Genomic DNA, 26,140 nt, shown 5'->3' on the forward strand with positions numbered 1-26,140 from the left:
TTTCTCACATTTTAATAATCCTCTGAGATTTCTGCACTCCTCCAATTGTAACCCCTCCTGTATCCCTGATTTCAGTGTTCTGCTAATGCTAGCTGTGCTGTCAGGTGATGAAAGCCTATGAGTTCTGGGACTGCCTCCTCTATGAGAGGAGAATCCCTCTCCTCTTTGAAACTTTGCATCATAATATTTTTCTTTATTTCTCTCTCTCACACATGCACACAGACAGACAAATACACACGGTGTCTTTTTCTCTCTGCCTCTCTCTCTTTCACACACACACATACACATACACTCTCTCGCTCACCCTGTCTCTCTCTCTCTCAAATACACACACACACACACACTTTATCTCTCTCTCTCTCTCTCTCTCTCTCTCTCTCTCTGTAATGGTTCTTAAGGGTTAGCTCTTGGACTGATGATCAAACATACTGTCATTGTTTGTTCTTGTGTCTTATTTTGGGATGTTTTATTATGTTAAAGTGCTGTATAAATGCAGATTATTGTTGACACCTGATTGGGTTAAATGAGATCTGTTTCGAGAGTTTTCAGGTGTCTACTGATGTCTCCTACATGTACTTTGATGTCTCCTACATGCACTTTAACCTGTGACCAGCCATAATGAGTATGGTTATGAATGTATGAGGCTTACTGACTGACATTGTGGAAGATCAGCATCAATACGTCACACTGACATCTCCGAGTGTCCTGTTGTTAACCTCTGTTTTATTTTGTTTCTCCCCAGTTCAAACAGAGGTAATCCCCATCCTCCTGGAGAGCACAAAGCATGGACTGTGGCTGGGCAGAGGGGGCTACAGGCCGAGAGACATTTGTGTATCCGCACCCACTGGTAGTGGCAAGACCCTGGCATTCGTTATCCCCATTGTTCAGGTGAATCTGAAATCTGACTGTTTTTCATGCTTTTAACGTTGAGAAATATATATTAATTACGTACTTTTAAAAGGACACGGCTATTTTCCCTCTGTTTGAATTTGGTTGATTGAAGCATACATTTGCAACAGTTTAAAGTGACCACTCTGAACCTCCATTACTCTAGGTTTCCTGTAAGATGATGCTTTGCAGTAAACTATTGTAGGTGAAGTGGCTGCATCAATGATGTAAGAATTCTGTTCTCATCCAGAAAGCCAGTTGGTGAAGGATGATACCAGAGACAATCTTGACTTTTTCTGTAAAGAAACATAAGACTAAAACATGTCTGTACCACACCATAAATTCCAAATAATGTTCCCCCTTCCTGCATGTGGACACTCTTTCAGGTTCAATATTAAATTCAACAATTTTAGATATAATCTTTGCCCTAATTTTGTTTCATCTTCTCTGCATATTTCAGTCTTTGTCTTGTTTATTTTCTCTTTCAAAATTTGAATGATACCTGTTTGCTACACACCTCCTCTGGAGAGATCTCTTATTTCTTCACTTTTTGCTATTGTCACCGCCCAAGGCTCTACATGCCTGACCTTTCTGTCATTTAGTGTCTCCTGTGTTCTGCCCCTGTCACAGATCTTCCCCTTTGTTCTTTTATCACAACCATTTCAACTTCTTTAAAGCTGCAGCATTTGTAATTTTTCCTAGCTTGGATGAACAGTCTTCAAGCTCTGTACCTCTCTCAATACAAATGCTGCCTGTCCTGCTGAGCCTTTCAGAATTTTCTGTACTCTTATTTGCTCCTGCCACCAAGGATGGACAGCAGTAAAGTTTTTGTCCATTTATAAGTCAATTTGTCACCAATAGATCTCAAAAACTAATGGATAGATTTCTATGTAACTTGATACACTGAAAGGGTGTAGCCCAAGGAAGAATTGATTAGTTTTTGCCGACGGTGCAGATCCACACCCTGGAGGTTTTAAAACATCTGTTTACATTGGGAGGTTCCGTGAACCAACATTTTTTAAAAAAATGTTGCGGGTTGTTTGATTTGTGATGTAATTAAATTTGTCAAAGCTCTCAAAATATGAGCAATGTTTTCAGAGCAGGTATTTGCATGTGGTTTGATCAGATGCTTCCTCAATAAGGTGGAAGCTCTTTTTTTCAGCTTTATAATGACATCTCTTCAACCAAGCTGTGAAAAACCTCAAGAGCTGTATAATTATAATCAAATTGAGTCAAGATGTGGAGATACCAGTTTTGGATTGAGGTGGATGAAGTCAGAAGTCACACGACACCAGGTTATAGTCCAACAGGTTTATTTAAAATCACAGGCTTTTAGAGTGCTGCTCCTTTGTCACCTGACTTCTGACATTGAGTTGATGGGGGAGATTGCATTCTACTGGGTGCTCTCTTCACTGGTACTTACGGAGTTTCTCTTGGCAGGCATTCCTTAGACCTCTCAGAAGATTAAGTTCACAGCATCCACAACAGCACAATGTATCCATGGCCTATGAAAGGGACTGCTTTAAATCCATTCGATGATGTATATTTTTCCTGGAGTTTAGCTAACTATGGTAGACTTTGTAATAAAGAGTACATCTGATCGCTGAGTCACAGGGTACATCGTCTTGATGTCACTGCCTGAGTCTGTCTTGCTGATAGGTTGTGTGCTCTCTATTTGAAGACATGGCTGAGTAGAAGACATTAAAATTGGTTCAGTTAGTAATGCCTTTGAGCCAAACGCTGTGCGATCAAACCCCATTGCAGAGAGCTGAGCACATAATCCAGGCTGCAGTGCTGAGGGAGTTAATCAAGACTCAGGTGGATCCAGAAGATCCTGTAGCACTACTACATTTCAAAAAAGAGCAAAAGAATTCTCCTGTGTCTTGGCTAATACTTAAATATTATTAAAAACAGGAAGCATGCTACTATTAGATTGCTGTCTGAGAGGACCAAAAGGACACGACTTGACTGTCATATTTCAACAGTGACTATACTTCAGATGTACCTCATTTGGTTTGGTATGACCTGAAATCTTGGAAGCTGCTAGATTAATGTAGGCTTTTTATTGTTGCTTATTTCTCCTGTGCATCCTGAGTAAATCCAGGTTTCATTTGCAGGCGCTCATGGGCCGTGTGGTATGCAGAGTTCGAGCCCTGGCTGTGCTCCCAACCAAGGAACTGGCTCAGCAGGTAAAGGGAAGGAGTTACTTCCGTCAGGTTCTGGCTGGTTTTTGACTCTTGTTGGTTTGTTGGGGATGGTGAGATGCATGATGGTGGAGTGACAGGTGGTATCCTGATAATCCATACAACTGACTGTGCAGCCTTCTGGTTTGTGTTCTCCAGCTCAGCCTCGTCACTGGAAAGAGCTGAGCAGAGATCAGTTGAGAAGGAGATGTAACTCTGTTCACTCTTGAATGCCACTGAACTTGGAGACCTCAAAGTCATCAGTGGCTCAGAAACTTGTCTCTGATCTAAATACATTTTTTTAAGAAAAGGTTTTTGTGATGTGTGCAGGACTTCAATTTAAATTCAAAAATGCTTTTCTTGAAAATATTTATATTTTCCATTCCAAGTGACCTTTGCTTAAATCTATGATGAGGTAGTGTTAAGAAACCCAAGTCCTGTCTACATACAGTACTGTTTGCAACTTCTGTCCGGTCTACTCTGTGAACATACCACTAGGAAGCGTACATGAGCAGCCGATGTTGAGCTATGTACTCTGTGAACCCAAACATCAGGAGACACTGATTGAGAGACACTGACACAAATGTGTACATTTTTGGAGAATCAATGTATTTTCTAAATCAGAGAATTGATTTTGGCTATTCAAAGTAAAACCTTGCCATGCCCGAAGTGGCAAGCATGTCTGTGCAGACAATATGGGTGGCTCTACTGGACAGCTGTGCTCTTTGTTCCCTATCTCATCCCATCCTCACTTGCAGTTCATACTGCTTAAGTGGTGAAAACTCCTTCAAGAGATAGATCATTTTCTAATGATTAAATGGATCAAAGGCTAATGAACCATTGTGGTACATTGACCAAAAGATTTGAATAATTCAGAGAACCCACAACACCTCACGTAAATGATTATTATTTTTCTCAGGTATGTAAGGTGTTCAAAAGGTATACTGAAGGCCTGGGTCTGAAAGTAGTGATTGTTGCTGGACAGAAACAATTTGCTGTGGAGCAGGCCTCTCTTGTTGAGCATACGTAAGTAATTCTAATTTTGTTTGTTTTTAGTTAACACATTTGAGTGCTTGAATGGACTTCACGATTGTGATATAACTGCAGCAGAGCAACCGATGCATGCCTTTGGAATTTCACTACGTCTGTTCAGTTCTGAAGTAGAAATTCTGTTCTCTCCTTGAACTCATTCTTTATCTCAAACAACTCAGGCTACCCAACTGAAGGACCATCAGTCCCAGTGAGATTATGGACTCTGAGACAATAATGTGGCTGTAGAATGAGCTTTTAAAGCTGCAAAATCTTTAGATGTTTGTTTTTGTTCTATACTGGGCTTCAGTTAGTTGCTGTCAGGCCGGTTTGCTGCTACGACCACAAACTGTAAAAAGTGGGTATTTACCAGCTGTTTGGTACCTACTGACCACTCCCACTCCATGCAACTCTGGTATCTCACAAAGTCTAAGGCATTAACATGGAACCACCTTGGATAAAAGTTTGGGAAGCATTAGTCCAAAACTGAATCTCCCCACTGAATTTTCTAAGATCATTCAGCTCTTTCTTATCCCCCCCAGCAGAATGATTTTCTGTGAAGTATTTAAAAATGAGGCCATTCCCACTTCACCAACAGAGCTTAGTACTTTCCTCCCAGGGGTTCTCGATTCAAGTCAGAACTGCTGCAGAGTCCTGTGTGTGAGGAGCTAATCCAAGTCAGGCTGTTTTTAAACAGCATAGAGAAATTTAAATGGGGCATGAGACTTGTTGTTTGGACAGTGTCTTTTTCTCTTTCTCTCTCTGTCTCTCGCTCTGTCTGTCTCTCTCATTATCCCCCTCCCCTTCCTCCTACCCATCCGCCTTGGTTTTGTCTTCTTTGGGCATTGCTGAATGGGCCAACGTTATCTGCCCATCCCAAGTGGAAGAGGCAAGTGAACTAAGGAGAGATTCTAGTGGGACTTTGGAAGTAATGGTACAGTGCAGGAAGGCAAGCCATTTGCAGGAAATTATCACTCCACTGAAGAGCTAGAGCAGCAGGCTGGTAAAATTACCTGATAGCAGTATAAACTGGATTCTTGGCATACCCTGTTTTTTGGCCAGTATGTCATTAGCTTTTAATTACATGTATAAGACCCTGTTTTTTGACGTAAGTGCATTGATGGCCTTGACTGTAGATGCAGTTTTGTAATTGATGAGCCAAGGTTCCTTAATGCCTGTGATCATTAGCCAGTTTTCCTGCTTTTGTTACCACAGGTTTACTGGCTATTGCAGCTTGGCAGACATCATTGTTGCAACTCCAGGACGTTTGGTTGATCACATTGCCAAAACAGATGGATTCGATCTGCGGCATCTCCGATTCTTGGTAAGGCTTGACCGACCTCAATCTAAAGAGAATGGATAACTACCGCTCTCTTAGCAGTTCAGCTGTACTCCAGGGCTTTACAATTAACGATGCCAATTGATTCACACATCCCAGTCACATTCCAGTAAGGTCCTCCAGGCAGCCACTGTGAGTGAGCCAAGGAAATATCTGTTGGCTGGATGTTGAACTGCGGTAGGCATCTCAGTTTTCCTGTTCCGAGGAATGATGTTAAATGTCTCCCTCCCCTTTGCTAAAGAAGATAGATGTTTCAGATTTACTAGCCTAAATATTAATAACCTGGAATGTGGTTGTGTTGCAGATAATCGATGAGGCAGATCGAATGATTGATAATATGCACCAGGATTGGCTGAACAAAGTAGAGAATGCAGTATACCAAGTGAAAGAATGTTCAGCTCCAGACAGTTTGTTCCAGAGGACAAAGCCAGGAGTTTGCACAGCTGCAAGGTAAGGGACTGAGTGTCCCTAGGGAATGAGATGGAGCCAATGTTAGGGCTGCAACTACAAAGAGCAAAACACCATATCAGTGGCTGCATTAGAACTTTGGTTTATGTCAGGCATGATCATGTTTTACAGCAGGGAGTACTGTCACACTGGTTGATTTGTGGTTGAGTTTGGTGGTAGGAAAAAAAATCAGGAAACATTGCTTCCGAATTATATTAGAAATCTGGAACACTTCTCCAAAAGACTCTGGACAATGGTATAATTGAATCTTTCAAAACTGAAGTTGGGCGATTTTTTTTTAGAACACAAGATGTTAAGAAATAGGAGTTGGAGTAGGCCATTTGAAGAAGGCATTTGCTAAGTTTGCCTTTATTGGTCAGTGCACTGAGTATAGGAGTTGCGGGGTCATGCTGCAGCTATACAGGACATTGGTTCATCCACTTTTGGAATACTGTGTTCAATTCTGGTCCACCTGCTATAGAGAGGATGTTATGAAACTTGAAAGGGTGCAGGAAAGATTTACAAGGATGTTGCCAGAGTTGGAGGGTTTGAGCTACAGGGAGAGGCTGAATAGGCTGGGGCTATTTTCCCTGGAGGATTGGAGGCTGAGGGGTGACCTTATAGAGGCTGATAAAATCATGGGGTCATGGATAGGATGCATAGCCAAGGTTTTTTTCCCCCAGGGTGGGGAAATCCAAAACTAGAGAATACAGGTTTAGGGTGAGAGGGGAAAGCTATAAAAGGGACCTTTGGGGCAACATTTTCATGTAGAGGGTGGTGCGTGTATGGAATGAGTTAACTAAGGAGGCAGTAAAGGGTGAGACAATTACAATATTTAAGAGGCATCTGGATGGGTATATGAATAGGAAAGGTTTAGAGGGATATGGGCCAAATGTGGGCAAATGGGACTAGATTAATTTAGGATATGTGATTGGCAAGGACGTGTTGAGCCAAAGGGTCATTTCCATGCTGTAAGATGCAGTACATCCCTATGACTGTATTTGGACCTTCAAACTTTTTCTGCCATTCGAAAGTATTGTGGATGATCTTCTGCCTAGGCTGCACCTTCCCACACCACTCCCATATCCCTTAATTTCCTAAATACCTAAAATCTATCGACATCTGTTTAAATATACTCAGTGGCTGATTGTCCATGGCTGTTTGAAGTACAGAATGCTAAAGATTCACAACAATCCTCATCTCAGTCCTGCTTGTCTCATCCTTATTCTGAGACCAAGAACTTCTGTTCTAGATTCTGCAGCGAAGGGAAATATTTTCTCAGCGTCTATCCTGTCAGTCCATCAAAGCATTTTCTGTCTTTCAGTTAGAGCTCCTGTCTGGTTTATTCGATCACTCTCCACAGGACAAGCCCCTCATTCCAGGGAGAAGTTGAATATTTGTTGCACTCCCTGAGGAATAAGTTTGTCCTTAAGCAGACCAAAACTGCACAAGTACTCCAGATGTGGCCTCACCATTCCCTGTATACTTGTAGTGAGATTTTCTTACTGTAATACTCTTTAATTGCTCTTTGTAACAAAACCGTTCTAGTTGCTTGCTGTACCCACATGATACCTTCCTGTAATTCATCTGCAAGAACATTCAAGTCCCTCTGGCAATCATTTCCCAGTCTTTCACCATTCAAAAATGTTTCCACTTATATTTTCCTGCCAAAGTGGGTAATTTCGTATTTCTCAATAGGCACGAACATAGGAAATGAAATACGGTAACCAGTCCATATCTCTCTGTAGCCTTTTTGCATCCTCCTCAGCACTTATTTTCCAATCTAACTTTCAATTGCCAGTAAATCTGAATGTATGTAATCTCTGCTCCCTCATATGTCATTAACATAGATTGTAAAACCCTGCTGGTTACAACCTGCCAACCTGAAAATGCCCCACTTATTACTACTGTTTGCTATCCATTAACCAATCCTCAATTATCTGGAACCTCATGACTCCAAATTTAATGTGATAATCACTTCATTGACACCTAATTGAATGCTTTTTGTAAATCCAAATGTGCTACTTTCACTGTTTATCCCCTCATTGATCTTACTAATTATTCCTCAAATGTCAAACACTAATTCCTTAGGGAAGAATAAAGGGGCTATTTCCTGCTGGCAGACTGTTTGTAGTGCAGCACCACAAAGATCAGTGCATGGGCCCAAGCTCTTCACAATATATATCAACAATTTGGAAGTGAGGATTCCAAATAATATTTATAAGTTTCCAGACAATTTGGTGGCGTGTGAAATAAAAACTGCAATTGCTAGAGTAACTCAACAGGTCTAGCAGCATCTATGGCAGGAGAGCAGATAACGTTTTGGGTTCAGTGACCCTACTTCAGAACTAGGTGAGGTGTGAGTTGAAATTATGATGTAAAGATGCTTTGAGGGATTTCAAGACGTTAATGAATAGGCAACAATTTGGCTCTTGGTGTACAATGTGGAGAAATATGGGTCTGTCCACTTGCATCAGAAAAATAAAAAGGGGTTTTTAAAAAATATTTAGAAGCTGTGAAATGTTGAACTTTAAAAGGACTTGGGAGTCATAGATTCATAAAGCACGGAAACAGACCCTTCAGTTCAACCAGTCCATGCTGATATAATCCCAAACTAAACTAATCCCATTTGCCTGCACTTGGCCCATGTCCCTCCATTTCTTATTCGTATACTTATCCAAATACCTTTTAAATGTTGGAACTGTACCCACATCCACCACTTCCCCTGGAAGTTCATTCCACAAACTAACCACACTGTGTTTAAAAAAAAATTGCACCTCTTGTATTTTAAAATCTTTCTCCTCTCACCTTAAAAGTATGTGCCCTAGTCTTGAAATCCCCACCCTAAGGGAAAGACACCTGACAGTCACCTTATCTATAACCCGCATTATTTTATAAACCTCCTATAAGGTCACTCTCAACCCCTCTCACTCTAGTGAAAGAGGTCCCAGCCTATACAGCCTTTCCTTATTATTCAAACCCTCCATTGCCGGCAACATCCTGGTAAATCTTTTCTGAATCCTCTTCAGCTTAATAATATCCTTACTACGACAGGGAAAACAGAACTGGAGACAGTACTCCAGAAGAGGCCTCACCAATGTCCCATACAATCTCAACATAATGTCCCAACTCTTATACTCAAAAGGTCTGAGCAATGAAGGCGTGTGTGCTAAACACCTTCTTAACCATCCTAGCTATATATGATGCATCTTCAATACATATGTAATTATGTACATTATCCCCTTGGTGTCTGTTCTACAACACTGTCCAAGGCCCTACTTTTAATTGCAGTCCTTGGCCAAGAGTCACTAAAAGTTAGCATGCAGATAAAGCAAGCAATTAAAAGGTAAACTGCTATATTGGTCTTGATTAAAAGAGGATTTGAGTATAGGAGTAAGGGTGATTTGTGCTGCAATTATATATACGGGCGCACGGTGGCACAGTGGTTAGCACTGCTGCCTCACAGCGCCAGAGACCCGGGTTCAATTCCCGCCTCAGGCGACTGACTGTGTGGAGTTTGCACGTTCTCCCCGTGTCTGTGGAGGTTTCCTCCGGATGCTCCGGTTTCCTCCCACAGTCCAAAGATGTGCAGGTCAGGTGAATTGGCCATGCTAAATTGCCCATAGTGTTAGGTAAGGGGTAAATGTAGGGGTATGGGTGGGTTGTGCTTCGGCGGGATGGTGTGGACTTGTTGGGCCGAAGGGCCTGTTTCCACACTGTAAGTAATCTAAACTAATCTAATCTAATCTCATAATCTTGGTGAGTTCACATTTGGACTTCAGATATACCTGTCATAGAGGCTGTTTGTTCCTGTGTGTGGCCTCTGGGCTTCCTTGTTGTTTTGTTTGTTTTGTTTTGAGAATAGAGTTTTTGGAAATACATGAAGTGTTACTGTAAATTGTCAATTTATTCTTTTAGGTTGATTACAACATAAACAGAAGACGTTTTGGTCTATTAGAGCTCTATCTTCCACAGACTCTTAATGTCTGTTATCATGGGCACTGTTCTATTTACTTATATTGAGGAAAGAGTATACTCGAAAGTTTCTTCATCCTTGTCACTGGGAAATTTCTACCTAGCCACACCTAGTAACAATGTTTATCTTGTTACTTTTGAATGAGTTGATTGGTATAGCATGTACTGGTATTGTTGCAAGTCCTTCTGATAGTCATAGCTCTGGGTAGGGCCGGGATTTTTAATAATCCTTCATTCCCTGCTGGAGGAAGATGAAGTTTTGGTTTAACATTTGATTCAAAAGAATCCCTCAGTACTTGGGTAGTGTCAGCGTGGATTAGCGCTAAGTAGAAACTTGAACCCTTTGAGAGGTGGGAGTGCCATCACTGAGTTACGACCGATGCTGTAACGTTTTCATTCTTCAAATTATTTGTTTTATTTAGTTTTTCAAATTATTCATTTTTTTATTAGTAGATGGTTTGTAAAATTTTGAAGACTATTTCAGTATGGGTAATCTGGAATAGTCCTTCAAAATGACTTCTTCTATGGATCCCTTGGTTAAAAAAAGAATTTTTGGATGGCTGTCAGATATACCAACTCAGAAAGCAAATCAACGGTTTGATCATTTGAATAGGTAATATTACTGCTTAATTCCCAGATAAACACTCTTTATATTCATGGTGACTCACGGTTCCTATGACTGTCACTGTGACAGCAAATTTCAATTTATGTGTATTACATTTTTGGGGACAGTTCATAAATAAAAAATTGACTTTGTAAACAAACTGGGCAAGTGTTAGTATCCGTTAATAGATTAGTTGCTGTGGTGTTCTCAGCTCACTTCACTTTTACAGGAGGATATTTTTCCTTTGTTGCCTGGTGGTTTATAGCTATACTAGCCGGGCCAGCATTTGTTGCAAATCTCTAATAAGCCAAGTGGCTTACTAAGCCATTCAGGGGTTTAGAGTCAACCACATCATATGTTGGCCCAACTGGAGAAGGTTAGTAGATTTGCTCCCCGAAAGGCTTAAGTAAACCATATTATTTTTTACAGTAATCAAGGTTACATTCCAGATTTATTAATTGGATTTAAATTTCAATAGCAGCCGTAGTGCAATTTGAACTCATAATCCCAGATCATTAACCTGGGCATTTAGATTAGTGACACAACCATGACATCACTGTCTGTGCATTTTCTGACTTGAATACCTATTGTCTAATTGTTGTCTCTTAATTCCATCACATATTAGCAATGTATGTATATTCTTAATAACTGCAGACTACCTTCCACAGCCATTCCCAACTGCAGATGCCCCTGCAGAAGCTGCTGTTTTCTGCCACCCTCACCCAGGACTCTGAGAAACTGCAGCAGTTGGCACTGCACCAACCTCAACTCTTCACCTCCAATTACACACCATTGGAGAGTGAGACCCATGTGACCCAGAGTGAACTCCAAGGACCTGGGGACAGCATTGGAAAGAAGTACACCTTGCCCGAGGGCCTGACGGTGAGTATTGATTCAACCTAATTCCCATGTCTTTTGATGTTGAAAGAAAGAATGCCTATCTGTATTGCTTATTTCATGCCCCAAGGCTGTTTACCACCAATGAAGTGCTTGTGAGTGTAATCACTCCTGTAATGTAGAAAAAAGCAACTGCTGAATTTGCACAGGTTACCTCCTGTAGACAGCAATAAGATAATCAGTTTGTTTTACTGTGTTGGTTATGGGATAAATATTGGGTGGGCCATGGGGAAAATACCCCTGCTCCTCTTCAAAACTGTGTTGTGGAATCTCTTGCATCCTCCTGAGAGTGGGGTTGGAGGGTACCTCGTTAAACATCTAATCCAAAAATGACACCTTCCATAAGTGCAGCACTCTCTCAGACTTCACTGGGTGTGACAGCATTGCACATAGACCTGAAACCACAAGTTTCTGAGTCAGAGACCAGAGATCTACCACTGAACCACACCTGACACAGACTGGCTCAGGGATTTCACTAAACTTGAGTCATTTCTGGCAGAAGAGTTGAACAAAGAGTGAGTTAAACAGAGGCTGACTGAGAGTGAAGCTGAGGTTCTTATGCTACAGCTCGCTGTACACAATACCAAGGTGAATAACATGCTGTAGCACCCACTGTCTAGGGGAATAAGACCAACTGCTCACAGGGTACCACTTAACCCAATTCTGTGATTTGGGGGTCCATTCAGACCTGATTGGAACTGTTTAATTTCAGGTTTTTTCTTATACATTGGGAGAGGGTTAGCACACACATGATTCCTTGACTTCAGGAAAAAGTAAATTGTTATCTTTCCCCGAACATCTCTCTGAATCAAACCCAAATTGATGACTCACTGCAGTGATTCCAACCACTCTACCAGCACAAGCCTCGTATTTAGTTAGAGATGTCTCTCAATGTCCTTTGCTGTATAGCAAAACAACTAACTGCATTTCTATAACACTTGTAGTGCAGAAAGATGTTCCAAATTGCACCATGAATGTGTACTTGAATATGAAAATGATGCCAGAGTGATAAAGAGAGATACTAGAATGGGCGACCAAAGGTTCTGTCAAGTTGGTATTGTTTGTGTGTCTTAACAGTGGAGAGGGAGTTGGAGAAGTTTAGGGAGAAAATTTCAGATTAGGGGATAGGGGAGCTCAATAACTGAGAGACCAGGAGTTCGGGGGGGTCTGGGGAAGGGTGAGGGCAGATTGCCTAACCCTAGCCTCCAACAATCTTTAGTATGTATGAGACTATCTGAGGGGTGCTCAAACCTCCAGTTATTTCTCTCCATATTCACAGGCAGTTTCTTGGGTTTGAGAGTGACTTGCTTCCCTTCTGTTCTGAGATGGCTGGTGAGTCCTGTGCACCATTTGCAAATTCTGCCAGATGCAAGGCAGGAGGTTCTTGAAGGTTTGGATAGAAGGTCATGGAGATCCTATGACCTCTGCCACAAACAAAAATGCTGTCATGGTTGGTTGTTCTTCTAAATTTATCTCCAATTCTTTCCTGTCAGGATCCCATAATCATTGCCCTTTGTAGCTATAAAAGGTAGGCCAGTTGGGACTAAGATGACGAATTTCCTTCTTGAGGTAATGAATCTTTGGAATTTTCTTCTTAAGAGAATTATGGAAGCTCAGTCACTGGGTATGTTCAAGACTGCGGTCAGTAGATTGAGATGGAGGATTAGCCAGGATCTGGTTGAAGAATGGAGCAGGCTCGAGGTGTGAATAGCCACCTCCTCTTGTTTCATTTCTTCTTATGAATGGGAGAGGAAATATGGCCCAGTGATAAGGTTCAGCAACATTTTGTAAAGTGCTCAGGTCGGGTTTCTGTGAATGATAATCCCCAGCCGGTGAGTTATCTGGTAATAATTTGAGACTTTCCATCATGGGCCTTTTCTTGGCTTGCTTAACTAATGTGGGGAATCTTTGCTCTAAAGCCAATGTTGTTCCCTCTGCTACACTCAGTGATAGACTCAGTGATGAGCTGACATTCCCACACAGCAGATATTTCAAACCTGTTTCTATTTGCAGTTTTCAAGATGTATAATTTTAAACTTTACCAAAAAAGGTCTTTCTCTGTCTCTTACAGGAATTCATTGTCCCATGCAATCTTAGAAAGAAGCCTCTGATAATCCTCTACTTTGCCCTGAGAATGAAATTCAGTCGTATCTTGTGTTTCACCAACTCCAGAGATGCATCACACAGGTAACCGCTGTATTATTGGTCAAGCTAATCGTATCTTTGGTCTGTGTGACACTGAGTTGCCTATGTTTGCACACAAAGGTTAGTGTGATACTGAGCTGTCTGTGTTTACAATCTGTGATCAGTGTCTCTATTTAGACATATTAGTCAGTGTCTCTCAGGTGTTTTGTTGTGTGTTGCAGGTTGTATCTTTTACTTTCTGCCTTTGGTGGCATAGAAGTGGCAGAATTTTCTTCCAGGCTTTCCCCTAATGAAAGACGAAAGACACTAAAAGAGTTTGAGAAAGGAAAACTCCAAATGTAAGTGTGTACTTGTGATCACATGGTTTCACGGCTTTGATTTGTCACTGTTTAGTTGGCATGTATGTATCTGTGTACTGATTGCTGTTATGGTAAAGGATTAAAGGTATTTGAGACATCAAATTGCCTATATGTAATGCCTTTAAGCTAGAAAAATATTCTAAGGAGTTCAGAGAGATGTATGGCAACAAACTAACAAAGGAGCAGAGTCAGGAATTTTGGGTACAAGCTTTAACTTTTGAGCATCTTAAAACTGAAGAGTGAGGTAGAGGAGTTTGGGGCAGGAATTCCATGGCATGTGTCCTACATTACAGAAAGAGTGGCTGCCAATGGCGAGGTGATAGTTATATAACTCTCCAGACTCAGGAGTGACGGAAACTGAATTTCAGTTATTTGGGATTACAGATAAAGGGAGGGGTCAGGCTGTGAAGGGATTTAAATGCAAGGTTAAAACTGTTCCATTTTAGTCATTAAGATCCTGGAAGGCAATATAAATCAGTGAGTCTGTAGCGGTGGTGAATATGACTTGAAGGGAGTCAGGATGTGGGAAGTAGAATGATGGGTAAGCTGAAGTTTTTCAGAATAGGAGACTATCTTGACAGACTATCCATAAGAGTCTTGGAATTATCTACTCTGGTACCCACAATGGTATTGATGGGATGGTAGCAGAGATGGTCAAGGTTACCATAATACATACCATAAGACATGAAAAGTGACCAATCATTGAATCCCTACAATGCATATAGAGGGCATTTAGCCCATCAAGTCTGCACTGACCCTCTGAAGAGCATCCCATCCAGACACAGCAACAAGATCTGAACGATATTTGGGTGTGGGCTGACAAGTGATAAATAACATTCGCGCCAGATAATCTAACCCCTGTCCTTTGATAACCAATGGAGTTACTATCACTGAACTCCCCCACTAAAAACATCCTCGAGTTTACTATTGACCAGCAACTCAGCTAGACTTGTCACGTACTGGCTACAAGAGCAGGTTAGAGGCTAGGAATATTTTGGCCAGTAACTCACTCTTGACTCCCCAATGTCTGTCCACCATCTACAATGTCGTGGAGGTGTTAGTGTTGGATTGGGGTGAACAAAGTCAGAAGTCACACGACACCAGGTTATAGTCCTAGTGGGCTTTGAGAAGATTTGTAGCTCAGTTTGAGGTTTTGGATGTAGGTTTCATTACCTTACTAGGTAACATATTCAGTGGACCTCATGCGAAGCAATGCTGAAAATTCTTGCTTTCTATTTATATGTTTGGGTTTCTTTGGGTTGGTGATGTTATTTCCTGTGGTGAAGTCACCTCCTGTTCTTTTTCTCAATAGGTGGTAGATGGGGTCTAACTCGATGTGTTTATTGATAGAGTTCCGATTGGAATGCCATGCTTCTAGGAATTCTCGTGCGTGTCTTTGTTTGGCTTGTCCTAGGATGGATGTATTGTCCCAGTCGAAGTGGTGTCCTTCCTCATCCGTATGTGAGGATACTAGTGAGAGAGGGTCATGTCTTTTTGTGAGAAAGTGAGGGCTGCAGATGCTGGAGATCAGAGCTGAAAATGTGTTGCTGGAAAAGCGCAGCAGGTCAGGCAGCATCCAAGGAACAGGAGAATCGACGTTTCGGGAATAAGCCTTCCATCTCCTGTTCCTTGGATGCTGCCTGACCTGCTGCGCTTTTCCAGCAACACATTTTCAGCTCATGTCTTTTTGTGGCTAGTTGGTGTTCATGGTGGCTAGTTTTCTGCCTGTTTGTCCAGTGTAGTGTTTGTTACAGTCCTTGCCCTTGCAGAGTATTTTGTAAATGACGTTAGTTTTGCTCATTGTCTGTATAGGGTCTTTCAAGTTCATTAGCTGCTGTTTAGTGTATTGGTGGGTTTGTGGGCTACTATGATGCCAAGGGGTCTGAGTAGTACTACTCACAAATCCATTGTCTGGGGGTTCACAGACAATGCACTAGGTGTTTCAAACGTTTAGAAGAAGTTTGAGTTTGTGTTTGTCCAAAACTGGACATTGGGCTAAGTGTGAGAGATCAAAAGTTATAGAGAGATTGAGAGTTGTGATGGTGAGAAAGATCCTTAGTATGTAGAAATTGATGCCGTTTCTGTGCATGGTATCACCATGTCAGAATGGTGACTGGGTGGAGAGTGAGGAAAGATCCTTGGCAAACACTCAAATTGAACATGTAAGGTGGGAAATGAAGTTAATGTTGGAAATGCTTTACATATGATTTGAATTGGTCAAGGAAAACGAGACTTTGGAGGATGGTGTGAGTGATACTGTCAAAAGCTGCAGAAAGGATGAAGAGAAATAATGTACAGTGGTCAGTCATGGAGAATATTTTGTAACTTTAGTCAGGGATGTCAGATATGTGGTTGTAATGGGAACCTGATTGGAGAGTTCCAAACAGGAGGGTATTGGAGAGATGGCCATGGACCTGGGAAATCCCCAGGCTTTGGAGAGAAATTGAAAATTAGGCCTGAAGTGTTTAGAAGATTCACACTAGGTTTGTCTCCTTCCCCCTAATGCTGGTGTGTAAATATCTGTGACTGTTTTTTGCTTACTAGAGTTGTCTGACTATTAAAGAGACTAATCTTTGATAGTGTGCCATGCCGATGTAATTATGGACTAGAATCCAACTTGTTATTATCATCTCATTTGCAATACCTTCTCCCTCAGACTGATCAGCACAGATGCAAGTGCTAGAGGAATTGATGTTAAAGGTGTCACGTGTGTGGTTAACTATGATGCCCCACAGTTCATCAGGACGTACATCCACAGGTAAGCAGTTGGTTCAGCTTATAACTGCACGGCCTTCCGTTCTTGCCTTTTGAAAGGATGTTGATATTACACATTTCACTGATGTATCAAATGGCAGCATTTGGTATCCAGGAAGCCATTAAACCTGTTTTGTACCTGATTAATTTTAATTCCTGTGTAAATGAAACCAGTCCAAGCTGATAGATATGATGTATCATTTGTCAGTAGATTAGCCTAGGACTCTCAGAATCACATGGCAGCTGTTTGTATGATGTACCTTTCTATAATCTCCATCGATTTTTAATCAACAGACTGTAATAGGATATTGATCAATACCACAGCACTGGTATACACAGTACTCCAAAGAATCTGTTCTGAAAGTTTTTAGCAGCCCAGCCCATCCTTATTTCAGGATGTCACAAAGAGTAATGGTGGGACATACTGAAATGTTGAAATTACACAGTCTATCCTTTCAGTTGATACCTGCAGAGAGCACCACGATTTGTAACTTGGTTAGGGACAGATCTATCACATTTCTTTATTCTTTTTTGGAATGTTAATGTTACTGACCAAAGCCTAATTGCCCGTTGAACCGGCTGTTTTGCTAAGCTGCTCCTGAGGCTGGCTAAAAATCAAACACATTGCAGTGGATCAAAGGCCACAAGTAGACTAGGATGGCAGAATTCCTTCCCAGGCATGGTTTCAGTCACGGGAGTTTGAATCTGAAAAACAAAACTAGTTTCATTCATTGGATATAAATTCTACCAGCTGCTATGGGCATGAGCCTTGTCCTCTGAATACTAGCCCAGTGACAATAACTATGATACCATTAAGTCCCCCTCAATTTGGAATCATTCCAAGGGGATGAATTCATAGCACCTGGCAGCACTGAAACCCCATATCTGAAGTGTATCCCAGTTCTCGATTAATGCTCCAAAACTGGTGTAACGTGAGATTTGAACTCCTGGAAGACCCAAAGATCCAGAGACAGGAATTCATTATTCGATTGGCATCAGATGATGACAAACATAGTGTAAAATTTAAGGTTAAACAAGAAGTATTTACAGTGAATGAAACATGTGGGTTGAGTCCTTGTTCTGCACTTACTTCTCTTCAGGCCACCTTCCCCCAAAGGCAACCTTATTTTCTCCAAAGAGGGTCAATCTGATTGCTCCAACTCACCATCACTCCCTGTTTTTGGAGGTGCCAGCACAACTGCTCGAGCTCCCTGCCTCAGTGCCTGTCCACACCGTTGCCAGCGGTTCTATAACACTAAGGAAAGACAGAAGTGTGCACCAGTATCAAAGTTTTGTTATTTGAAAGATGGCAGTATCTTGATCTGTAGAAGCACTGGTTCAGTACAGTGAGAACTGGCTCAGGCGAAAGGACAGACCACTGTCTAGGTTCTCCAACGAATGCATAGTGTATGAATGCATCTCCGTATCAACCGGAAAATGGTTAGAGTGAGAGCGATTCCTGGCCAGCCATGTGATGGAAAGAAAAATGGGCCCTCTATCACCCTATAGACTACAGCATGAATTTAAAAGTTCATGTTGCTACATCCACACCAATTCAGAGAAAACTGTAGTATTAAACCACTGTCTTTGGACGAATTAATTGTGAGGTAAAGGGATTATTGAATAAAGAACATTGAGCAAATTGACTTGGGAACTTCTTCGCCTGTTTCTTTCTGTTCAGAGGAGAAAGTGAGGTCTGCAGATGCTGGAGATCAGAGCTGAAAATGTGTTGCTGGAAAAGCGCAGCAGGTCAGGCAGCATCCAGGGAACAGGAGAATCGACGTTTCGGGCATGAGCCAGGGCTTATGCCCGAAACGTCGATTCTCCTGTTCCCTGGATGCTGCCTGACCTGCTGCGCTTTTCCAGCAACACATTTTCAGCTCTTTCGGTTCAGATGCTAGTACATGTTCTACCTGTGTTCTCTGTTCCTATTTGGTTGTAATTTTCTGTATTGATTTTCTGATTTTCAGAGTTGGTAGAACTGCTCGAGCTGGAAAAGCTGGGCTCGCATTCACACTCCTCCTAAAAATGCAGGTGAGTTACTGGGAACCATGCCCACTACAACCTTTCCGTTTGATGAAGCCTTTTTCTGATTTAAGATCATCGATCATAGAATCCATACAGTGTAGGAACAGGCGATTTGGCCCAACGTCCACACCAATCCTCCAAAGAGTAACCCACCCAGACCCGTTCCCCTATCCTATTACTCTACATTTACTTCTGACTACTGTACCTAATCTACACATCCCTGATGCTATGGGCAATTTAGCATGGCCAATTCACCTAATCTGCACATCTTTGGATTGTGGGAGGAAACCGGAGCACCTGGAGGAAACCCACGCAGACACTGGGAGAATGTGCATACTCCACACACACAGTCGCCTGAGGGTGGAATTGAACCTGGATCCCTTGTGCTGTGAGGCAGCAGCACTAACCACTGAGCCACTGTGCCACCCCCGATTAATTTGAATCTTTTCTTGGCTTTTATAGTTATCAGTTACTGAATTCAGCATTTGACAAGGGAGTATGATTGTACACAGACTTTATTCAAGCATATCTTTAGAATAATTTGAGCAGGTTGTTTTGGTGTGAGGAGAAGGCTTGGAGGAGCAGTGTCCCGATTGAATGTTAACAGACAGAAGTCACCCACACCAGCTTCCAGTATATATACTCATTGGGGAAAGATTGCCAGACGGAGGCCAGACCAAGAAAAAAAAAATTCGGGTCAAAAGTAACATCATGAAGGAACTAGAAGCAGATCCTTCCACATGTTTGGTTTGCCAACTCATGTTACGTGATATTGATCATGTTAAATCTTCAGCCCTGTGTCTCAGGTTCCCACTTTTTGATCACATGATTCCATTGCACTCCTCCTGGTCTCTCTGACTTTGCATGCTGTTCCCATGTAGCGAAGGTTCTGGGCTGTGACAGCTTCCTGAAGACTTGGAATCCAGAAACACTGCATCTCTATCTAAACTGTTCTAGCACAGTCAAACACCGAAACTTACCCAAAACCATATGTACAATTCCTAGTTATGTCTTGTCCGCAGATGGCAGGGCAAACCCAACATGGCCAATTATCATTCCTTCAATTATCAGAAAGTGATGGATGGAATCATTGACAAGACTATTAAACTATGCACAACAATCCTCGCCTATGCTCAGTGTGGCATCTGCTAGTGCTGCTGAACTCCTGACATCATTGCATGGACAAAGGAGCTAAACTCAACAGATGATGTGAGAGTGACTGCCTTTAACATCAAGGCAGCATTTGACCTAATCGAAGCAAAATATTGCTGATGCTGGAAATCTGAAATTTAAGCAGAAAATGCTGGATAAACTCAGGTCTGTCAGTACCTATGGAGAGAGAAACTGAGTTATGTTTCAAGTTTGATATGACTCCTTTTCAGAACTGAAAGATGTTGAAAAATGATGGTTTTATGGTGCTGACAAAGGAGAAGGAAGTGCAAGTGGAACAGTTGCTCAGAGCAAACGAAAGGGGTGCTAATGGGAGTATAGGAATGATAGAGATGTGAATTGGATGTTAATGATTGGTGTGAAAAGGAGAAAATGGGTCAGGTCTGCTCTGAGTACAACAGATAGGTTGGGTGGGATGAGGGTGGGGGTATCTTAAAATGGAGGAAAGAGTTCTTGGTTTGAAGGCGTTGAACTCAATGTTGAGTTCTCAAGGCTGTAAAATGCTTGAGCAGAAAATTAGGTATTGTTCCTCCAGCTAGGGTTGAGCTTTATTGAACAGTGTAGCAGGCCCAGGATAGAAAGGTTAGCATGGGAGCAAGATGTTTTATTCAAATGGCAAGCAACGGGAAGGTCAGAGTCATCCTTAAGGACAGAGTGGAGGTGTTCCATATGACAGTCACCCAGTCTGCATTAGGTCTCACCAATGTAAAGGGACTGCATAGTGACGAGCAAATTCAGTAGATTCGATTGAAAGAAGTACAAGTAAACCACTACTTTACCTGGAAGGAACATTTGTGTCCTTGGACAATGAGGAGGGAGGAAGTGAAAGGAAAAATGTTACACCTTTTGTAATTGCTTGAAGATGTCTGGAGGGGATTGAGGAAGTGTTAGGAGTGATGGAGTGGACCAGGATGTTAAGGAGGAAACCGTCCCTCGGGAATATGGGTGGGAGGGGAAGATGTGTTGTGGTAGTATCCTGTTGGAGATGGTGGAAATGGCAGAAGATAGTCCTTTGAATGCAGAGACTGGGAGAGTGAAAAGTGAGGACTTTTCTTCTGGGAGATGGAGTAGGAATGTGGGGAGAAGGAGCAAGGATAGAAGGATGGGTAATGGGTTGAACAGCTGTGTCAAAGATGTTAAGGGAGGAATTCTCAGTTGAGGAAAATGCAGGACATGTCTGGGTTACCCTGGTGGAAAGTAGCAGCATTGGACTAGATTCAACAGAGATTAAGAAACTGGGAGAATGAAATGGATTCCTCACAGGAAGTTGGGTATGGAGAAGTTTGATCAAGGTAACTATGGGAATCAGTATGTTTGTAATAAAGATTGGTAGACTGTATCCTCAGAAATTAATACAGAGAAGTCAAGGAAGGGAAGAGTCAGAGATGGACCAGATGAGGGTGAGAGAAAGATGGAATTTGGAAGTAAATCATGTTAATTTTTCCAATTCCAGTAACAACAGGAAACAGCACCAATGAAATTATCCATATGACATTGGACCGAAAGAGGTCATTCGGCCCATCAAGTCTGCTCCGCCATTCAATTAGATCGTGGCTGATCTGATCAGCCTCATTTTCTGCCTTGACTCCCTTCATAAGTTCATAAGATATTGAAGCAGAATTAGGCCATTCGGCCCATCAAATCTGCTCCGCCATTCGATCATGGCTGATAAGCTCCTCATTTTCCTGCCCTCTCTCCATAATCCTTCAACCCATTATCAATTAAAAATCTGTTTAACTCCCCCTTAAATTTACTCACTGCCCCAGCATCCATTGTACTTTGGGATAGTGAATTCCACAGATTCTCAATCTTTTGGGAGAAGTAGTTTCTCCTCAAGTCTGTTTTAAATTTGCTACACATTATCCTAAGACTATGACCTCTCAGCCTAGAATACCCCACAAGTGGAAGCATCTGCTCCACATCTATTTTATCCACATCTTGAATTCCTCGAGTACAGGCCTAAATTTTTCCATCTCTCTTCATGTGATAAGCCTCTCATCTTTGGGATCAATCTAGTGAACCTCCTCTGAACTGTCTCCATTGCCAAAATTGTGCACAATATTCCAGGTGCGGTCTTACTAATACCTTGTATAATTGCAACAATACTTCCCTTCATATTCTATTCCCTTAGCTATAAAAACCAACATTCCATTCAATTTCTTTATTATCTGCTGTACCTGCATGCTAGTTTTCTGTGACTCATAAATGAATACACCTGGATCCCTTTGCACTGGAGCACCCTGAAGTCTCTCCCCAGTAAGACAATAGATCATCTTCCCATTTTTTCGATCAAAATGCATTATCTCTCACTTATCCATGTCAAATTCCATCTGTCATATTTTGGCCTACGGTCCTAACCAATGTATATCCATTTGTAAGGTTCTTATTGCAATTTATTATGCTGTCTATTTTTTGTCATATGGCTATAGAGCTTTCTATCCCCGTATTCAAGTCATTAACATAGATTGTAAATAGCTGGGGACCAAAGACCGAACCCTGTGGCACCCGACTAGTTATATCTTGCCATCCAGAAAAAAACCCATTTATCTCCACTCTGTCTTCTGTCCATCAGCCTTTCTAATAAATTACTCCTAATAACCAGGCTAATAAATTACCCCTAATCCTATATGATCCAACCTTGTGAGTTAACCTTTTGTGTAGCACCTTATCAAACCCCTTTCAGAAGTCCAGATAAATTACATCTACAGCATCCCCATTATCTACTTTGCTTGTTACTTCTCTCAAGAACTCTAGCAAATTTAGTCAACTGTGATTTACTCTTCATAAAGCCTTGCTGACTCTGATGGATAGCATTTGACTTCCCAAACGTCCTGATATTGCTTTCTTGATAATTGATTATAACACTTTCCCAACAACAGATGTTAAACCAACTGTTCTGTAATTTCCCACATTTTGCTTCCTTCCCTTTTTGAATAAGGGCTTTATGTTAGCCATTTCCCAATCCACTGGAGCCTTTCCTATGTTCAGAGAATTTTGGAATATTGTAACCAATGGATCTACTATCTCTGCTGCCACTTAATTTAATACTCTAGGAAGTATGCCATCAGGTGAGGGGACTTGTCTGTCTTCAATTTCAGTAGTGCTAAATACCTTTTCCCAATCGATATTGATTGTTTCTATTGCCTCTGTCTTGCCCGTTCTAAAAGGAATGTTACTATTGTCCTCCACCGTGAAAACTGAGGCAAAATATTGATTTAGTACTTCTGCCATTTCAGTGTCCTCCACTATTAACTCTCCACTTTCATCTTCCAAGGGACCAACATTCACTTTAGCGACTGTCTTTCCTTTTCTTTACCTATAGAAGCTTTTGCTATCCTTTTGGTATTTTGTGTTAGTTTTCTTTTGTAATTTATCTTAGCTATTTTTATTTCTTTTCGTATCCCTTTGTTTATGTCTGGAAATTTTTCAATCTTCCACCCTGCCACTAGTCTGAGCAATATGGTATATTTTAGTTTTTGACTTTATACGGTCCTTGATTTCCTTGTTTAGCCATGGGTGTTTTGCCCCCTTACCGTCTTTCTTTCCCATGAGGATATATTTTAGTTGTGAGGAATTGAGTAGCTCCTTAAACACCTGCCACTGCTCATTTAGTATCTTACCATTTAGTCTTCCTGCCCAATCTATACTTTCCCAAATATTCAAGAGAGTGAGGGGGCAGAGCTGAGTATGGTGGACATCACCAAGGAGAAGGTCCTAGAAAAACTGAATGGCCTGAAGATGGATAAATCACCTGGATCAGATGGACTACGCCCCAAAGCTCTAAGGGAGTTAGCTGAAGAGAGAGTGCAGGCATTAGTGGTGATCTTTCAGGAATCATTAAAACCAGGGAGGATCCTATAAGACTGGAAAATCACTAATGTGACACTCCTGTTTAAAAGGGAGTAAGGCAAAAGACGGAAAATTACAGACCGATTAGCCTAACTTCAGTTATGGTAAGATCCTGGAATCCATTGTGAAGGATGAGATTTCTGAATGCTTGGAAGTGTATGGTAAAGTAGGGCAAATGCAGCATGGCCACCCAGGTAAATAGTGCGGTGAAGAAGGCATATGGCGTACTGGCTTTTATTGGTAGAGGAATTGAGTTCCGGAGTCCTGAGGTCATGTTGCAGTTGTATAAAACTCTGGTGCGGCTGCATCTGGAGTATTGTGTGCAGTTTTGGTCGCCATACTATAGGAAGGATGTGGAGACACTGGAACGGGTGCAGAGGATGTTTACCAGGATGTTGCCTGGTATGGTAGGAAGATCGTATGAGGAAAGGCTGAGGCACTTGGGGCTGTTTTCATTGGAGAAAAGAAGGTTTAGGGGTGACTTGATAGAGGTGTACAAGATGATTAGGGGTTTAGATAGGATTGACCATGAGAACCTTTTTCCACATATGGAGTCAGCTATTACGAGGGGGCATAGCTTTAAATAAAGGGGTGGTAGGTATATGACAGATGTTAGGGGTAGATTCTTTACTCAGCGAGTCGTGAGTTCATGGAATGCCCTGCCAGTAACAATGGTGGACTCTCCCTCTTTATGGGCATTTAAACGGGCATTGGATAGGCATATGGAGGATAGTGGGCTAGTGTAGGTTAGGTGGGCTTGGATCGGCGCAACATCGAGGGCCAAATACTGCGCTGTATTTTTCTATGTTCTATGGCTTCATCAAGGGGAAGGTTATGCCTGACAAATCTGCGAGAATTCTTAGAGGAAGTAACAAGCAGGTTAGACCAAGGAGAGCTAATGGATGTTATCCACCTGGACTTCAAGAAGGCCTTTGACAAGCTGCTGCACAGAAGGCTGAGTAAGATAAGGGCCCATGGTGTTAGAGGCAAGGTACGAGATGAAGGGCTTTTGCCTGAAACGTCAATTTTACTGCTCCTTGGATGCTGCCTGAACTGCTGTGCTCTTCCACCACCACGAATCCAGAATCTGGTTTCCAGCATCTGCAGTCATTGTTTTTACCTAGAAGCTTGGCTGTCTGGCAGAATGCAGAGAGTGGGGATTAAAGCGTCCTTCTCAGGATGGCAGTCAGTGACAAGTGGTGTTCCGCAAGGCTCAGTGTTTGGACCACAACTTTCCACTTTATACATTAACAATCCACATGAAGGAACTGAGGGCATTCTGGATAAGTTTACAGATAATACAAAGACATCTAGAGGGACAGGTAGCATTGAGGAGATAGGGAGGCTGCAAAATGATTTGGACAGGTTGGGAGAGTGGGCAAAGAAGTGGCAGATGGAGTACAATGTGGGAAAGTGTGAGGTCATGCACTTTGGTAGGAAAAATACAGGCATGGACTATTTTCTAAATGGGGATAAAATTCAGAAATCTGAAGTGTAAAGAGATTTGGGAGTTCTAGTCCACAATTCTGTCAATATCATGGGTGAAATTTACTAATGCTCTTCAGGAGAGGGGTTGGGATCCTGACTTGTAGCTCTCATGTACAGTAGGTTGAGAGTAGTGAAGTCATAAGTAAGGTTTCAAGGTCACAAGAGTGTAACGGCAGGCAGGAAGGTGGTTCGAAGTGTGTCTACTTCAACGCCAGGAGCATCTGGAATAAGGTGGGTGAACTTGCAGCATGGGTTGGTACCTGGGACTTTGATGTTGTGGCCATTTCGGAGACATGGATAGAGCAGGGACAGGACTGGTAGTTGCATGTTGCAGTAAGAACTTGGAAGGTGGTAAAAGAGGAGGAGGTGTGGCATTGTTAGTCAAGGACAGTATTACTGTAGCAGAAAAGACGTTTGATGAGGATTTGTCTACAGAGGTAATATGGACTGAGGTTAGAAACAGGAAAGGAGAGGTCACCCTGTTGGGAGGTTTCTGTAGGCTTCCAAAAAGTTCCAGAGATGTAGAGGAAAGGATTGCAAAGATGATTCTGGATAGCAGTAACTGGGTAGTTGTTATGGGGCTTTAACTTTCCAAATATTGACTGGAAACGCTATAGTTTGAGTACTTCAGAAGGGTCAGTTTTTGTCCATTGTGTGCAGGAGGCTTTCCTGACACAGTATGTAGATAGGCCAACAAGAGTCGAGGCCACATTGGTACTGGGTAATGAACCAGGCCAGGTGTTAGATTTGGAGGTAGGTGAGTATCTTGGGTGATAGTGACCACAATTTGGTTACATTTACTTTCACGATGGAAAGGGATAGACAGTTCCTGCAGGGTAAGAGTTATACTGGGGGGAAGGCAATTATGGTACAATTAGGCAAGATTTAGGATGCATAGGATGGGGAAGGGAACTGCAGGGGATAGACACAATTGAATTGTGGAGCTTGTTCAAGGAACAGCTACTGCATGTCCTTGATAAGTATA

The 26,140-nt window shown here is 41.9% G+C and overlaps 1 protein-coding gene across 2 annotated transcripts in view; it reads left to right on the forward strand.

The window, feature by feature from the left end:
- The window catches only part of ddx51 (DEAD (Asp-Glu-Ala-Asp) box polypeptide 51), a 61,741-nt gene that overhangs the window by 11,601 nt on the left and 24,000 nt on the right, over positions 1-26,140 (forward strand). For both annotated transcript variants that reach the window (XM_043716131.2, XM_088000214.1), the window contains exons 5-14: positions 743-888; positions 3,006-3,077; positions 3,991-4,097; positions 5,316-5,424; positions 5,744-5,889; positions 11,134-11,347; positions 13,434-13,549; positions 13,729-13,845; positions 16,523-16,624; positions 18,591-18,654. In XM_043716131.2, the coding sequence (XP_043572066.2) occupies positions 743-888; positions 3,006-3,077; positions 3,991-4,097; positions 5,316-5,424; positions 5,744-5,889; positions 11,134-11,347; positions 13,434-13,549; positions 13,729-13,845; positions 16,523-16,624; positions 18,591-18,654 (1,193 nt within the window). The remainder of the gene's footprint in view (positions 1-742; positions 889-3,005; positions 3,078-3,990; positions 4,098-5,315; positions 5,425-5,743; positions 5,890-11,133; positions 11,348-13,433; positions 13,550-13,728; positions 13,846-16,522; positions 16,625-18,590; positions 18,655-26,140) is intronic.

Source organism: Chiloscyllium plagiosum, unplaced genomic scaffold (genome assembly GCF_037043375.1).
Source record: "Chiloscyllium plagiosum isolate Xiang-an unplaced genomic scaffold, Cpla_swu_hap1 HiC_scaffold_24, whole genome shotgun sequence".
In the NCBI taxonomy this organism is placed as follows: domain Eukaryota; kingdom Metazoa; phylum Chordata; class Chondrichthyes; order Orectolobiformes; family Hemiscylliidae; genus Chiloscyllium; species Chiloscyllium plagiosum.